This window comes from Nerophis ophidion, linkage group LG05 (genome assembly GCF_033978795.1).
Source record: "Nerophis ophidion isolate RoL-2023_Sa linkage group LG05, RoL_Noph_v1.0, whole genome shotgun sequence".
NCBI classification, from domain to species: Eukaryota; Metazoa; Chordata; class Actinopteri; order Syngnathiformes; family Syngnathidae; genus Nerophis; species Nerophis ophidion.
Window position 1 is genome coordinate 29,901,567 of NC_084615.1, and position 19,152 is coordinate 29,920,718.

General features: G+C 36.1%; 1 protein-coding gene and 1 long non-coding RNA gene across 2 annotated transcripts in view; one reads left to right on the forward strand and one right to left on the reverse strand.

Annotated features, from left to right (window-relative positions):
* The window catches only part of LOC133552909 (uncharacterized), a 54,771-nt gene that overhangs the window by 12,447 nt on the left and 23,172 nt on the right, over positions 1 to 19,152 (reverse strand). The gene's annotated exons all lie outside the window — the stretch shown is intronic.
* gata4 (GATA binding protein 4) overlaps positions 18,727 to 19,152 on the forward strand; it is an 11,063-nt gene continuing 10,637 nt past the window's right edge. The window contains exon 1 of the mRNA XM_061900494.1: positions 18,727 to 19,152. This exon is cut by the window's right edge and continues 270 nt beyond it. Coding sequence (XP_061756478.1) covers positions 18,915 to 19,152 — 238 coding nt within the window. The 5' untranslated portion in view covers positions 18,727 to 18,914.

Below are 19,152 nucleotides of genomic sequence, written 5' to 3' on the forward strand. Positions count from 1 at the left end.
CAATAACATGCACGTGTGACCATACCATTAGGCACACCTGCAGGGCAGGCTTACTACACAAAAGTCACAGGTCTTTTTTTTATTGGGTCAAGGTCGAATGCTGTAAAGATCTTTTAGTCATTGTCAAACTTGACGGCACATTTTTGTTAAAACCCTTCAATTAATGTTGTCATGAAATTACATGTGAATTATGTAAATGTGTGGCAATGAATGGTAATAAATGACAAATATAAAAAAAATTAAGCTAGTCAAGTGAATTCTTTTTTAAATAAAAGCAATCATTTCAATCAATATAGTATGAATAACAAATTTAAGTGTATTAAAGAACACCAGGGATAATTTTTTTTTAATATGTGTTTTGTATATATATATACACATATATATATATATATATATATATATATATATATATATATATATATATATATATATATATATATATATATAAATATATAGTGGGGAAAGTAAATATTTAGTCAGCCACCGATTGTGCAAGTTCTCCCACTTAAAATGATGACAGAGGTCTGTAATTTTCATCACAGGTACACTTCAACTGTGAGAGACAGAATGTGAAATTTTTTGGGGGGAATTTTAAAGAATTTATTTGTAAATTAAGGTGGAAAATAAGTATTTGGTCAATAACTGTCAGAGTTATTTGTTGACGAACCCCAGGATGCAGAGATGGAGGCAGGCATGGAGTGAGCAAACACGGTTTTAATATAAATACTAAGACAAAACCTAACAAAGGGTTCAAACCCATAGCGCGCGCGTGGGCGGATAAAAAACAAAAGGCCTTTAGCATAGAAGCTAACAAGAAACAAAAAGGAACTTTAGCATGGAAGCTAGAGGATAACAAACAGAAAAACTGGAAATAGCTGTGGCTAACAAAAACAGCTTATCGCTACGACGACCAGGACAAGATGTAGCACGACAGGTAATAGCTGAAATGATGCCAGACACGACAGGTAGCAAAGACACAAGAGTGACATGAGGCAGGTTTGCACACACAGTAGCTGGTATTTTGGCCCATTCCTGTATGCAGATCTTCTCCAGAGCAGTGATGTTTTGGGGCTGTCGCCGAGCAACACGGACTTTCAACTCCCTCCACAGATTTTCTATGGGGTTGAGGTCTGGAGACTGGCTAGTAGGCCACTCCAGGACTTTCAAATGCTTCTTACGGAGCCACTCCTTCGTTGCCCGGGCGGTGTGTTTGGGATCATTGTCATGCTGGAAGACCCAGCCACGTTTCATCTTCAAAGCTCTCACTGATGGAAGGAGGTTTTGGCTCCATATCTCATGATACATGGCCCCATTCATTCTTTCCTTAATGCGGATCAGTCGTCCTGTCCCCTTAGCAGAAAAACAGCCCCAAAGCATGATGTTTCCACCCCCATGCTTCACAGTGGGTGTGGTGTTCTTGGGATGCAACTCAGTATTCTTCTTCCTACAAACACGACGAGTTGAGTATGTACCAAAAAGTTCTATTTTGGTTTCATCTGACCACATACCATTCTCCCAATCGTCTGCTGTATTATCCATGTGCTCTCTGGCAAACTTCAGACGGGCCTGGACATGCACTGGCTTAAGCAGGGGGACACGTCTGGCACTGCAGGATTTGATTCCCTGTCGGCGTAGTGTGTTACTGATGGCAACCTTTGTTACTTTGGTCCCAGCTCTCTGCAGGTCATTCACCAGGTCCCCCTGTGTGGTTCTGGGATTTTTGGGTGTGAGTTTTCCTTGCCCTTATGTGGGCCTACCGAGGATGTCGTAGTGGTTTGTGCAGCCCTTTGAGACACTAGTGATTTAGGGCTATATAAGTAAACATTGATTGATTGATTGATTGATTGATTTTTGCTCACCGTTCTCATGATCATTTTGACCCCGCGGGATGAGCTCTTGCGTGGAGCCCCAGATCGAGGGAGATTATCAGTGGTCTTGTATGTCTTCCATTTTCTGATAATTGCTCCCACAAGCCTGTGTGCTTTTTTCTGACCTAACGTAAACATCCATCTATTTTCTACCGCTTGTCCCTCGCGGGAGGTGCACATAAGCGGAAGGCGGGGTACACCATAAATGTGTGTGTGTGTGTGTGTGTGTGTGTGTGTGTGTGTGTGTGTGTGTGTGTGTGTGTGTGTGTGTGTGTGTGTGTGTGTGTGTGTGTGTGTGTGTGTGTGTGTCTCAATATATATATATATATATACAGTATATATATATATATATATAAATTTGTATCTATACATATATATATATATATATATATATATATATATATATATATATATATATATATATATATATATATATATATATATAGATACATATATATATATATATATATATATATATATGCATTGTTATGGTATTGCTGTATAGTGGTTTGTTGGATTGATTAAAAAAAATCGATTAAAAAAAAAAAAATTATAATCGATTCTGAATCGCACAACGCACAATATATATATATATGTATATACATACATACATATTATATATATATATATATATATATATATATATATACATACATATATACATACATATATATACACATACATATATCAATACATATATACTGTATACACACATATTTTTACATAGATACATACATACATTCATAAGCAGGACTGTCTCAGAAAATTAGAATATTGTGATAAAGTCCTTTATTTTTCGTAATGCAACTAAAAACATAAAATGCCATACATTCCGGATTCATTACACATCAACTGAAATATTGCAAGCCTTTTATTATTTTAATATTGCTGATTATAGTACCTTGAAGGTAGAAAAGCGCTATACAAGTACAACTCATTTATTTATTTATTTATTTATTATGGCATACAGCTTAAGAAAACTCAAAAATCCTATCTCAAAAAATTTGAATATTTCCTCAGACCAAGTAAAAAAAAAGATTTATAACAGCAAAACAAAATCAGACATTTGAAAATGTCAATTAACCCTTCAGCTCATTTGCATTATTGGGCCTGGTGTCGTTGAGCTTCTTCTTCACAATACCCCACAAAATCTCTATGAGGTTCAGGTCAGGGGAGTTGGCAGGCCAATGGAGGACAGTAATGCCATGGTCAGGACACCAGTTACTGCTTGTTTTGGCACTGTGAGCAGGTGCCAGATCATGCTGGAAAATTAAATCATCATCTCCATATAGCTTTACGACAGATGGAAGCATGTACACAGCTGCATTGACTCTGGACTTGATGAAACACAGTGGACCAAAACCAGCAGCTGACATGGCTCCCCAAACCATTGCTGACTTAGGGAACTTCCGTTGTCTGGATTTCAGGAGTGGCTTGACCATGGGAATACGGCTATTGAAGCTGTATCTGTTGAAAAGCTCTATGGAGATGATGATTTAATTTTCTAGCATGATCTGGCCCCTGCTCACAGTGCCAAAACCAGCAGTAACTGGTGTACTGACCATGGCATTATTGTCCTCCATTGGCCTGCCAAGTCCCCTGACCTGAACCTCATAGAGAATATGTGGGTTATTGTGAAGAAGCTGAAAGACACCAGGCCCAATAATGCAAATGAGCTAAAGGCCGCTATTGAAGCATCCTGGGCATCCATAACACCTCAACAATGCCACAGGCCGATTGCCTCCATGCCACGCCGCATTGATGCAGTAAGCCGTGCAAAAGGATTCCCAACCAAGTACTGAGTGCGTTAATTGACATTTTCAAATGTTTGATTTTGTTTTGCTGTTATAAATCTTTTTTTTTACTTGGTCTGAGGAAATATTCACATTTTTTGAGATAGGATTTTTGAGTTTTCTTAAGCTGTATGCCATAATCAGCAATATCAAAATAAAAAAAGGCTTGCAATATTTCAGTTGATGTATAAGGAATCCAGAATGTGTGACATTTTCATGTTTTTAGTTGCATTACGGAAAATAAAGGACTTTATCACAATATTCAAATTTTCTGAGACAGTCCTGTATACATACAGACATATACACATGTATGTATGTATGTGTGTATATATATGTATATATATATATATATATATATATATATATATATATATATATATATATATACATATACATACACACAAACACACACATATATATAAATATATACATACATACATATACCTATATATACACACACATCTATATACATATATACATACATACATATACACACATTAACATACATATATACATGAATATACACACATACATACATATATATATATATATAAACATTCTCATAATTTAGATGTATATTTTTTGAAGTTTAAAAGTAGTAAAAAACAAGGTGGCAAATTAATCAAAAAATACATACATAACAGCGACACCAGCAATAAGGCACCAAACTTAAAAGGGAATTGCACTTATCTTTTGGAATCCTGCCAGTCATTCACAATCCCTATGTCAGACAAGAACACGTTTTTCTCTTTTTTAAGCATTCTATTTTGTAATACACCGACAAGTACGAGGTGGCTAACGATGAAGCTAATGGGAGTCATCTATTGCGTGCATAAAACCCTAAGAACACATCTAAAAACCGCCAACAATACTCCATTTACATGTCAGGTTTGCATTTCAATCCAAGTATTAGCGATATTGTTATTATAAGAGCTATTGCAGAGGAACAACTTTTAGTGGCAAAGAGATATCAGAGAGGTCATGAGCTTATGTAGTTATTGACATACTGAGCTGGTGAGCTGCTGCATCACCTCAGAGTTGTTAAAAGTTAATTCTAGATTATAAATCATGCCTCTCACCTGGATAGTAGAAGTTGGTACACTTTTTACAGCCAACTCAGACCTGGAGATCGCAAGATTTTTTTATTTATTTTTTAATCTTTGTGAGGATTATGATTAGTTCTTCATCCAAACAGGAAGATATGAACATACCATCAGTCAGCATCCCAATGAGAGCAGACATTAAACAATAAGTGGTTGTTTTATTTTTACCAGATCCAGCAATATTGCTACTTGCTGGATCTGATTATCACTCAGCTTCTAAAACGTTTAGCTCCTCTTACTTTTATTCATGTTAAAAAAATATAAGGTTCTGGATCTCCATTTGTCCCAAAGTAGTCGTTGTTGGCACTTATGATTAGCAGATGTTATTGTTAAAGGAAATAGTATTGTAATAAATTGCAATGTGCTCAAAAAGACCAAAATAAGTAAATATAACATGTTACTAGATGTGCCTGTTATGTGATAATGGAGGATTTATATGTTTTTTATGTGGAATATAGCAAATACCATTACCTCCATTGTTAGCTGACTCTTGCTAACGTTTATTTACGAGTTAGAATGCATTTAAAATACAAAAAAAATGTGTACTTGTCTCACATAAGGATAGTGAATTATGGAGAATTTTTCTCCCAAAAAGTGCAGTTCCGCTTCAAAGAAGCAAGAAGGGGAAAAAACTAGCAAATCTATTTCAAATAAAGGAGAGCAGAGTACTTGTTGTCAAAGAAGAAAGTGGACAAACTGACAATGACATCATTCTCGACTACAATGAAATAACATACACAACTTACAAATACCTAACGCAGTTTGAAGTCATCAACTGGAAGTGAGAGCTGGGAATGACGTCACAGCCGAGTTATGAGCATTCCAGTTGTGAAGTAAGTAAGTATATAAAGTATGTAAGTATATGAAGCAAGTATGCAAAGTATGCAAGTAGACAAAATTTAGTCAGAGCAGCCATCTTAGAAAGCTGACTCGGGGACGGTGAGGACTCTTTGACTTTCCAAGTATGAAATTAGACCTCGGAGGACGTTCCAGTTGTACTTTTCTACTAGAAGCTGGGAAATTCTGAATTCCCAGTACAGATGGAATGCTCCATTAGTTGAATAATATAAGCAACACATTTCATTTAGTGATCACCACCATTGATAATAGCTACATATAAATCAGAAAAATCATTCCCGAGCGTGGCCACTGCTGCTGCTCACTGCTCTCCTCACCTCTCAGGGGGTGGAACAAGGGGATGCGTCAAACGCAGAGAGTAATTTGACCACACCTAGTGTGTGCGTGACTATCAGTGGTACTTTAACTTTATTTAGGGACATTCGATTGTACAAACCCTGTTTCCATATGAGTTGGGAAATTGTGTTAGATGTAATGATTTGCAAATCATTTTTAACACATTGTTGAATATGCTACAAAGACAACATGTTCAAACTGATAAACATTTTTGTTTTTGCAAATAATCATTAACTTTAGAATTTGATGCCAGCAACAGGTGACAAAGAAGTTGGGAAAGGTGGCAATAAATACTGATACATTTGAGGAATGCTCATAAAACACTTATTTGGAACATCCTACAGGTAAGCAGGCTAATTGGGAACAGGTGGGTGCCATGATTGGGTATAAAAACAGCTTACGAAAAAATGCTCCGTCTTTCACAAGAAAGGATGGGGCGAGGTACACCCCTTTGTCCACAACTGCGTGAGCAAATAGTCAAACAGTTTAAGAACAACATTTCTCAAGGTGCAATTGCAAGAAATTTAGGGATTTCAACATCTACGGTCCATAATATCATCAAAAGGTTTAGAGAATCTGGAGAAATGACTCCACATAAGCGGTATGGCCGTAAACCAACATTGAATGACCGTGACCTTCGATCCCTCGGACGGCACTGTATCAAAAACCGACATCAATTTCTCAAGGATATCACCACATGGGCTCAGGAACACTTCAGAAAACCACTTTACACTAAATACAGTTTGTCTCTACATCTGTAAGTGCAAGTTAAAGCTCTACTATGCAAAGCGAAAGCCATTTATCAACAACATCCAGAAACGCCGCCAGCTTCTCTGGGTCTGAGATCATCTAAGATGGACTGATGCAAGGTGGAAAACTGTTCTGTGGTCTGACGAGTCCACATTTAAAATTGTTTTTGGAAATATTCATTATTGTGTCATCTGGACCAAAGGGGAAGTGAACCATCCAGACTGCCATCCATGCAAAGTTCAAAAGCCAGCATCTGTGATGGTATGGGGGTGCATTAGTGCCCAAGGCATGGGTAACTTACACATCTGTGAAGGCACCATAAATGCTGAAAGGTACATACAGGTTTTGGAACAACATATGCTGCCATCTAAGCGCCGTGTCTTTCATAGATGCCCCTGCTTATTTCAGCAAGACAATGCCAAGCCATATTCAGCACTGTTACAACAGCATGGCTTCTTAAAAATCAGTGCGGGTGCTTTCCTGGACCGCCTGCAGTCCAGACCTGTCTCCCATCGAAAATGTGTGGCGCATTATGAAGCGTAAAATACGACAGCGGACACCCCGGACTGTTGAACGACTGAAGCTCTACATAAAACAAGAATGGGAAAGAATTCCACTTTCAAAGCTTCAACAATTAGTTACCTCAGTTCCCAAACGTTTATTGAGTGTTGTTAAAAGAAAAAGTGATGTAACACAGTGGTGAACATGCCCTTTCCCAACTACTTTGGCACGTGTTGCAGCCATGAAATTCTAAGTGAATTATTATTTGCAAAAAAAAAAAAAAAAGTTTATGAGTTTGAACATCAAATATTTTGTCTTTGTAGTGCATTCAACTGAATATGGGTTGAAAAGGATTTGCAAATCATTGTATTCCGTTTACATTTACATCTAACACAATTTCCCAACTCATATGGAACGGGGTTTGTATATAATACTGTGGAGGTCTTGCTCCTCCGGGTTCTTCAGACCACCAAGGACGGACAGGACAGCGTTGTTCACGGTTCTGAACAGCAATTTATTTTTCAATAAAAGTTCTTTCTCCAATCTCAGTCTGTCTTGCTGTCGAACCACCATCAACGAAGCCCCCTACTCCTTCCCGGCTGCTGCCTTTAACAGAGCGACAGCTGAACAGACAAACCTGTTCCGTCTCCCTATAATGTTTGTCAGATCTTGAATGGGATTGTGCTGAAAATGTTGATTTTCCTGAAGGAATAAATAAAGTACTATCTATCTACTGTATCTATCTATCTATCCATCTAAACACTCACAGCTGTGTCATCTACGCACCTGCCGCCAATATCGAGGCCGGTCCTGACACGCCCCGCAGGCCACACCCCCCAACAAATACATAAACAATATATTTTTTACATAAGCTGTAAAAAATCATAAATACCGTATTTCCTTGAATAGCCGCCAGGCATGTAATATGCGACTGCCTTGCATTGCTGCCGGGTCAAACTAGCTCCCCAAATTTATTAGCACATGCTTACTTTTACCGCCGGGTCAAACTCGTGACGTCACGAGTGACGCTTCCCCTGTCGTTATTTCCAAAATGACAGGGGAGGCTTTTTTTACTTTTACTATTTGTTAACCAGGGGTCTTGTTCCACAGCCATACAGATCACACTGATGGTTGTGATATAAAAAAAACTTTAACACTCTTACTAATATCCGCCACACTCTGTGAACCCACACCAAACACATTTCTGGAGAACATTGGCTCTGTAACACATTATAAACGCAAAATAAGAATTACCCAGAATTCCAATGCATCCATGACTCTTGGCTATATTATACACCCCGCTAGCATCAAACCCCCACCCCCTCCGTGCGTCGGTTGAGGTGGGCGGGGTTGGGGGCGCGTGTACAATATAGCCAAGAGTCTTGGATGCGTTGGAATTCTGGGTAATTCTTATAATGTGTTACAGAGCCAATGTTCTCCAGAAATGTGTTTGGTGTGGGTTCACAGAGTGTGGCACATATTAGTAAGAGTGTTAAAGTTGTTTATATCACAACCATCAGTGTAAAAGGTATGGCTGTTGACCAAGTATGCATTGCAATCTTGTGTGAGAAGCAACGATATACATACGTCCGGCCGGCACGCAGATAGCATGGTGTAAAGGTTGGCGCGATGACATGTTGTAGAACAGTGGTCGCCAACCACCGGGCCGCGGCAGAATTTTTTTCAACTTATTTATTTATTTTTAATCACACTCAATTTTTTACTGCATGCCATTGGTAAGCGCAGGGGTGAGAAGAGGTTTTAAAATTATTAGCGCCTGCTTACTTTTACCGCATGCCTTGAATAAGCGCAGGAGTGAGAAGAGGTTTTAAATTAATTAGCGCCCTGGCGGCTATTCAAAGAAATACGGTATTTACTTTAAAAACTGGCAGCTCAGTCACCAGAATGTTACAGTAGAAGCAGTGTTGTTTTTTTTAAAGCATATAAAAAAATTAACAAATGGAGTGGAATGGAAAAACAAAACCAATGTTTTTAGCAGTAAAATTTAAGCAACAGAGCTGCCAGGTTGTTGTTTTTTTAACCATAAAATATTGTTGTTTAAATGTTTTTATTACTTTTTTAATTGTTTAGTGTCTTACTGTATATGGAAAAAAAAACAGTACCAAAGTTGATTTTACGGTAAAAAAAAAAAAACTCAAGTCAGCGGATTTTAACCGTAAAATCTATTGTCAATTTTACAGTGTGCAATTTGATTGATCATTTTATTGTTTTGAAATCATAAGTCAAGCAGATATTTAAGTACATATTTATCTTTATTTTACCCAAAAAATATTTTTGAAATACTCCGCTTTCCGCTTGAATGCAGCTCAGATAGGCTCCAGCACCCCCCGCGACCCTAAAGGGACAAACGGTAGATAATGGATGGATGGATGATTCTATAATATTTTGATGATGATAATATTGAATTTTAAAATATATGCAAATGCATCCAGTACATGATTTTTGATGTCAAAAGTGAAATAAATAAGAATAAGAATAGGAATAAAAATATATTAAGCATTTTATTAACTTTCGCGGGCCACATAAAATTACGTGGCAGGCCAGATTTGGCCCCGGGGCCTTGAGTTTTGACAACTGCGACCTAGTCAGTCACATGGAAACTTGAGTTCTTTATGAGAGTGTTTGACACCCAGTGAGTTAATATTGATTAGCTCTGTTTCATCATTATCGCCTAAGCAGCGTGCCGATGATCAATCTAATCAGATAAGGCCAGCAAAACAGGTGAGGTCAGCAGATGTAGGAAACGAGATGAAAGGTTAAAAAAAAGAAAAAAATATTAGGCCGAATGGGAAGACACGAGACATGTTTGTGTCTCCGTGTCTTTCCTGCATTGTCTTCTTCCTGGAGCCAGGAGTCAGGAGGGGGCGGGGGGTGGGGGGCAAAGTCAGCCAGTGACCCCAACATGATTGAGTCTCTGGTCCAGCCAAGACGGGGACACTTTTCCTGGTGCCTTACATTTCCTGGACCATTTACCTTGACCCTAAATGTTGCCGCTAACAATTTATTCAATATGGACAGAACCCAGTATTGTAAAGACAGCAATTATTCCTTTTTAAAGATAAACATGAGGATTTGTTTAGTTCAAAATCACACAATTTGGAGTTGAAACTCAACTTTCTAGCAATAAAATGCCACTTCAGTCGAAAAATACCTCTGATATTGATATTAGTGTGCACTGTATGTGTATTTTGTTTTTACCGTCTTGTTTCCGCGTGCAATGCCACCAAGGAAGTGTGATGACAACCACAGAGCTGCAAAACTTTTGTCCCTGTTGCTCAGCACAATATGACTAAAGCCACGAGAAGAGAAGATTGGAAAGTAAAGGACTGCAATTTATCTGTGGATAGAATGCGGGGTAATGACATAATGTCATCATCGGATTTGCATAATTGGCCATGATGCAATTGCAAAAACGTAGAAACTCCTGAAAAATACAACTAAAATCCTCAATTTGTCTTTCGTGTTTTTTTTGTGTGCAAAAACTTAGTAAAACTAGATAGGCTGAACAAAGGTGTTATTTTTTTTATATTGCAAAAACGAAATAAAAAACGGAATATGCCAAAAATATATTTTTTGGTCTTTTTTCATATTGCTAAAAATGAATACAAACATGGAAAGCAGAATATGTTAAAATATTTTAATTTAATTTTTTTCATATTGTAAAAGTTGAGTAAAACATCAAACACAGAACAAATGTGTTAGTAAATAATTTTTATATTGCGAAAACTGAATGAAAACACATCAAAAACAGAACATCTAACACATTTTCTTGTCTTTTACAAAGTTACAAAAACATAAAAAGCAGAAGAAATATGTATTTATATTCTATGTTTTCTTTGTATCTTTATTTGATCTTTTCATATAGCAAAACTTTTTTGTAAATATTCCAAGCAAAACTAGTTTGTCAAGAGCAAAATGTTCTTTCTTTTCAGAGTTTTCAAAAAATTGAAGCTTGCTGCTTTTTTGGAAAAAAAATGCACCTGGAATGGTCTTTTTACTTCCTAAATATAGCGACAACGTCGCTAAGTTCGCGACATTCGTCCCTGCTGCTACGTTTTCTTATACTCCGGCAGACCAGGCGCATCATGTGTTTGTGAGTGAGGGCGAATTTGTAGCACTGAATGGATCAGTCACTGCCAATAAACATATGGGAAAGAATGGAAGCTAATAATTAGGCTCAACTACGAAGAGCTTCACCACCCAAACACATGAGGTGAGTGGTCTACTTTTACACTTTTATTACACTTAAGTTGGGCATATTTTAAAAGCGACCCATCTTCAGCAAAACCTAAGTTAATTTTACTTTTATTATAGGCTGTTTTACTTATACACACACACACACACACACATATATATGTATATATATATATATGTATATATATATATATATGTGTATATATATATATATATATATATATATGCACACTCATATATATGTATAATATGTGTGTGTGTATATATATATATATATATATATATACACACACACACACACACACATTTACACACATATATATACACACACACATATATACATATATTCACACACATATATACATGAATATACTCACATATGTGTATACACACACCCATATATACATAAATCTATATACTGATAAATGTGTTCGTGTATGTATGTATGTACATGTATATATACACACACATATACATAAATACAAATACGTGTATATATATATATATACAAACCCCGTTTCCATATGAGTTGGGAAATTGTGTTAGATGTAAATATAAACGGAATACAATGATTTGCTAATACTTTTTCAAACCAAATTTAGTTGAATATGCTACAAATACAACATATTTGATGTTCAAACTGATAAACTTTTTTTTTTTTGCAAATATTCATTAACTTTAGAATTTGATGCCAGCAACACGTGACAAAGAAAATGGGAAAGGTGGCAATAAATACTGATAAAGTTAAGGAATGCTCATCAAACACTTATGTGGAACATCCTACAGGTGTGCAGGCTAACTGGGAACAGTTGGGTGCCATGATTGGGTATAAAAGCAGCTTCCATGAAATGCTAAGTAATTCACAAACAAGGATGGGGTGAGGGTCACCACTTTGTAAGCAAATTGAACAGTTTTAAAACAACATTTCTCAACGAGCTTTTACAAGGAATTTAGGGATTTTACCATCTACGATCCATAAACTGGAGAAATCCCTGCACGTTAGCAGTACTCCATCAAAAAACGACATCAGTGTGTAAAGGATATAAACACATGGGCTCAGGAACACTTCATAAAACGACTGTCAGTAACTAAAGTTGGTTGCTACAGCTGTAAGTGCAAGTTAAAACTCTACTATGCAAAGCCAAACCCATTTATCAAGAATATCGTGAAACGCCGACGGCTTGGCTGGGCCCGAGCTCACCTAAGATAGACTGATGCAAAGTGGAAAGGTGTTTTGTGGTCTGACGAGTCCACATTTCAAATTATATTTGGAAACAGAGGACGTGGTGTTCTCCAGAAAGACAAAAATAACCAGATTGTTATAGGTGCAAAGTTCAAAAGCCAGCATCTGTGATGGTATAGGGGTGTATTAGTGCCCAAGACATGGGTAACTTATACATCTGTGAAGAAACCATTCATGCTGAAAGGTCCATTCAGGTTTTGGAGCAACAAACAGTATGTTGTCACCCAAGCAACGTTATCATGGATGCCCCTGCTTATTTCAGCAAGACAAGTGTTACAACAGCGTGGCTTCATAAAAAAAGAGTGCGGGTACTTTCTTGGCCAGCCTGCAGTCCAGACCTGTCTCCCATCGAAAATGTGTGGCGCATTATGAAGCGTAAAATATGACAGCGGAGACCCTGGACTATTGAACGACTGAAGCTCTACATAAAACAAGAATGGGAAAGAATCCCACTTTCAAACCTTCAACAGTTAGTTTCCTCAGTTCCTAAACGTTTATTGAGTGCTGTTAAAAGAAAAGGTGATGTAACACAGTGGTGCACATGCCCTTTCCCAATTACTTTGGCATGTGTTGCAGCCATGAAATTCTAAGTTAATTATTATTTGCAAAAAAAAAATAAAGTTTATGAGTTTGAACATCAAATATCTTGTCTTTGTAGTGCATTCAATGGAATATGGGTTGAAAAGGATTTGCAAATAATTGTATTCCGTTTATATTTACATCTAACACAATTTCCCAACTCATATGGAAACAAGGTTTGTATATATATATATATATATATATATATATATATATATATAAATATACAGAATATATATATATATATATATACTTTCAGTATATATATATATATATATATATACTTTATACACAGTATATATATTATATACACATACATACATACACACACACATACAGTATATACACACACATGCGCACACACACACACGCATTTTTAAAACTACACTTGTGTCATGTCTAGCAGTTAACATATTTTTACACTTATAATAAAAATGCTAAAACATCACTTTAAAAAGTTTGACCATGAATCAGACTCTTTCTAAAAAAATGTTTTTATTTAACGTTGTATTAAAATACAACACATTTTAATCAAATTTGACCAATTTTGGAGCATCTAATGTTTATTTGTTTATTGTTGTTGTATTTTGTTGTAAGAGTGCACTACATTATACACACATTTCTAACATTTGGATTATTTCAGGACTCAAATACCTACTTTTTTATCGCTGGATGCAATTTTTCACTTGCGCTTAAAACCAATGAACAAAGAATTGCATTTGAGACACTTTTTTACTTTGTGTTTCCCAGTTTCTAATCAGCAATGCAGTGTGGAATGCACGGGACTGTGGAAAGGGAGCTGGCTGTTCCGTTCCAGTTCCTGCTATTGCGGTAACCATGACAACGAAGCGACAATATTACTATTTGGAGATAGGTATCAATAACATTTTAAATAAAGCGCTTCTATAATATGTAGAATATACAAATAAATTGAAGTTATTAAACTATTGTGCTATTTAGGAAGAAGAGCGCACGCAGACACACACACGTCTATCAAGTTGTAAACAGTAAAAATGATGACACTATTTTGCTTTTTAGGAAGCATGAGGGCGCGCGCGCACACACATTTTTGTTTTTGTTACCTTCTTGTGACCTCTGAAAAATGCCTACCTCTTTAGGGTCACCCTTTCTAGATATATAAAAGATTTGTATTTACAACACTAATGATATATACAAACTATGTAAATATAAAAAGCTGGTTGTGAAAAAGGTCACAATTTCAAAAGAAAAACGTAGGATTTTGGCAGTATTATAATAAAAGTCGTAATTTTACTCAACGCAAGTCAAAATGTTTCAAGAAAAAACTGAACATTTGTGCAATATTGTAATAAAAGTTGGAATTTTACTCAACGGTTGCAATTTTACAAGAAAAGCTTAAAATCTTGGCAATTTTATGAAAAGAGTTGTAATTTTACTCAACAAAAGTCACAATTTTATACGGTAACTAAAATGTTGGCAATATTATGCTAATAATCGTAATTTCACAGGGCAAAATTATGACAAAAGACGTCATTTTACTCAAAAGGTGTCACTCTTTTACGAGAACAACACAAAAATTGGCAATATTGTGACAAAAGAAAAAAATGTATCTCTATTTTTCGTCATGTGTTTAAAGCCGATGACAAACGAGTCACGGACCACAGATGGCCCCTGCGCCGAACTTTGTGCAACCCAGCTATAGAAGCTAAGTGTTAATGGCCACTATAGTCTTACTACTTAGTATTTCTTAAACCTATGGTCACATATGGGACGCGGGTTGTCTTACGTCAGCACCGGAAGTCGTAAAATCAGCTGTTTACCTGGCGGGTTTTTTCGGGGATGAATAGGGAAGTCTTTCTTCAGCTGCCGTCTTGTTTTATCATATATTGCTGCATTTTTACCTGTCAATGTTTACTTTTGGATGCACATTAAATCATCCAAAAATCCTGACTTTGGAGCAATGTTCACAGACTCTCTATTAAATGCAATGGTTTTCCGTATTGGGACCATGATTTCGGTCCTCATATGGTAGGTACTTTTCCTTGTTGATGTCTCAAGAAGGGTATAAATACAAGAACACACACACACACACACACACACACACACACACACACACACACACACACACACACACACAATTTCTATCAAGTCACTCATCCAACACCTTCTCAGTCTTACAGTGACAGCAAGTTTTATGCACCACACACACACACCCGCGCCCACCCCCAAATGTACATGCGCACACACACACACACACACACAGTGAGTCTGGCCAGTGTCAGTGATACACCCTGACATGTGCAAACACACTGTACTGTACAATAACAGCATAAAGGATGAACTCTGTTTTTGGGAAGTATTTTCATAAACTTTTCAACCTTTTTCTGCAGCTTATACACGTAGATGCAGAGAAAAGGGAACATCATACTAAAATGCACTCATTACGTTTAATTGCCTCGAAAAGATACCCGCACGGGCACTAACATGTGAAAAGGCACCAAATATTATTAGCCAGCAGCTGTTATCAGCATGCAGTTACACATTGATGGCAGTTTCCCATTTCCACTGAGGCAATATTGCACTATTTGCCTTGACCCGCACTGCAAGTGCAGTCTTTTTTGGATAACTACATAGATTAGATGTGCGGAACACCAAAATATCAAGCCCCTGCAGTATGTTGCAGTGTAATTCCTTAATACGCCGCAAAATGTATACCAAAATAATGTTATACTAATATTTGCAATATCCACAATCACATTATGAAAATGATATAACCAGGTCTAAAAAAAAAAAATTCTAAACGAAGGGGAAAAAAAACATGATTTAATTATTTTAACCCTTTTTTTATTTAAGGTAAGGCACAAAAATACAAGATTGTGTACACATTCCACCATCAAAAGTGCGTTCAACCCTTAGAGTATTTTGAGGACTTTTAGGTAAATTTCTGCCAAATTTTTGGCCTTAACCGAGTGGAACAATTGTTCCTCAGAGTTTTTTTAAAGTTCAATTTTAACATTTTTATTTTAAATTATTTTATACATCTACAACTGCGAAATAATAAGTACCGCCAGGACGAAAAGGTAGTTATCTTTTATAAGAGTGTGTGTAAAAGAGTTATTACATACTCATATGCACTCATAAGTATATGAGTGCATATTTTTTGTGTCAAATCTATTCATCAACATCAGTTGTAAATAAAAATCATTTTAATACAGTAAATGGATGATGGCTCAAAATAAAAGTGAAAATATAGTTGTATATAAAAAATAGTTTAATAGAGTTCAAATGGGCATTTAAATTGCTAACTTAAAAAAACATGACAATAACAGCAATAATTAAAGTTGATTGAAATATATTGAAGAAAAAAACAGGAAAAAAAAATTAAAGAATATTATTAAAAATAATGGACATATGTTGATAGTCCAACTCATACTGACTGGTATACACAAGCTATGGAAATAAAATCAGTAGAAGAAAATGCATTTAGTTTAGATAATAATGAGTCATATATTGGAATATGGGATCCATTAATTAAATTTGTTTTAAATATTAAATGAACCTAAAATATGACTTATTTTATCCTTGTGGAAAATATTGGATACAATGTGTTCTCAAGCTTATGAGATGCGATGCAAGTGTAAGCCACTGTAATACTATTGTTCATTTTTAAAAATGTTTTTATTTTATCTATTTTTTTACAAATGGTTGTGATGATAATGTAAATGAGGGATTTCTAATCACTGCTATGTTGGAATTGTTATTAACTGTTGTTGATATTATTCATTTTTGTTTGACTACTTTTGGATTGTTTTGTATCATGTTTGTGTTTCCTCTCAATTGCTCTGTTGATTGCTATTCTGAATGTTGCTGGGTTAGGTTTGGTTTCGTAATTGTAGTTGTATAATTATGGCATAATGGTTGGATTGATTGATTAATATATATATATATATATATATATATATATATATATATATATATATATATATATATATATATATATACACACATATATATATATATATAATTCCATTATTTATTAATACCTGCAGACTGTTTTGTCCTGGTGGCACTAAACTGCTATTAAATTATGCATACCCCAGAACGTAACCTACACATTTATATTCTGCTTAAAATAACACATATAATATTACTACGATATTATGGGTAAATGGTAAGAAAAAATACTATTATAATGTGTTTTTATATACAGTACAGGACAACATTTTGGACACACCTTCTCATTCAATGGCGTTTTCTTTATTTTCATGACTATGTACATTGCAAAACTACGAATGAACACATGTGGACTATGTACTTAACAAAAAAAGGTGAAATAACTGAAAACGTATTTTGTATTCTAGTTTCTTCAAAATAGCCACCCTTTGCTCTGATTACTTTTTTGCACACTCTTGGCATTCTCTCGGTGAGCTTCAAGAGGTATAGTCACCTGAAATGGGTTTCACTTCACAGGTGTCACAGTTTTGATGCCTTCAGTGATAATCTACAATGTAAATAGTCATGAAAATAAAGAAAACACATTGAATTGAGAAGTGTGTCCAAACTTTTGGCCCGTACCGCAGTGATTCTCAAATGGGGATACGCGTACCCCTGGGGGTACTTGAAGGTATGCCAAGGGGTACGTAAGATTTTTCTAAAATATTCTAAAAATAGCAACAATTCAAAAATACTTTATGAATATATTTATTAAATAATACTTCAACAAAATATGAATGTAAGTTCATAAACTGTGAAAAGAAATACAACAATGCAATATTCCGTGTTGACAGCTAGATTTTTTTTGGACATGTTCTATAAATACTGATGTTATTTTTTTTTTTTTTGGTGAAGAAATGTTTAGAATTAAGTTCATGAATCCAGATGGATCTCTATTACAATCCCCAAAGAGGGGATTGTAATAGAGATATTTACTTCTATGTGTAGAAATCTTTATTTATAATTGAATCACTTGTTTATTTTTCAACAAGTTTTTTGTTATTGTTAAAGCTTTTTTTCCAAATAGTTCAAGAAAGACCACTGCAAATTACAAATATTTTGCACTGTTACACAATTTAATAAATCAGAAACTGATGACATAGTGCTGTATTTTACTTCTTTATCTCTTTTTTCAACCAAAAATGCTTTGCTCTGATTAGGGGGTACTTGAATTAAAAACAATATCACAGGGGGTACATCACTGAAAAAAGGTTGAGAACCACTGCCGTACTGTATATATAAAAAAACAGTGCTAGTTTTCAACAGCATTAATAATGTGAATATGTGGACATATTCTCTGATATTCCCATAGACATGCTGTTTATGGGAATTACATATTTTCTCCTCTTAATTATAAATATTAGCAATATTCTGATCATTAAGTGTTCCCATATGTTGAAGAAGGAGGGAGAGAGAGAGAGAGAGAGAGAGAGAGAGAGAGAGAGAGAGAGATTGTTGATCGAGGTAAATCGTTCACTCCTCCTCTTTTCTCTCTTCCTTCACTTCATTCTTAATTTGATAAGATTAAATTGCTGCGGTGGAGCAGACAACAGCAGCAGCATTTACTTCAGTGTATTGTCCATGCACTAAAGCACGTTAAAAAAAAAAAAAAAAAATCTATTTTATAGTTTCGTGCATCCAAACTTTGACCTCCTAATTCCACCCTGAGACGGATGTGCATCTTCCAGGAGAGGACATGTACCAGCCGGGCATCATGACCACCAACCACGGACACCCTTCCTACGAGGCCGGCTTCCTGCACAGCTCCTCGGGTGCCTCTCCGGTCTACGTGCCCACCACCAGGGTCGTCACCCCGATGATCCCTACCCTGCCCTACCTGCAGACGCCCGGGGCGTCGCAGACCAGCACGCCGGCGTCGACTCACTCTGCCTGGGCTCAACCGGGCGCCGAGTCGGTGTCATCGTATAACCACT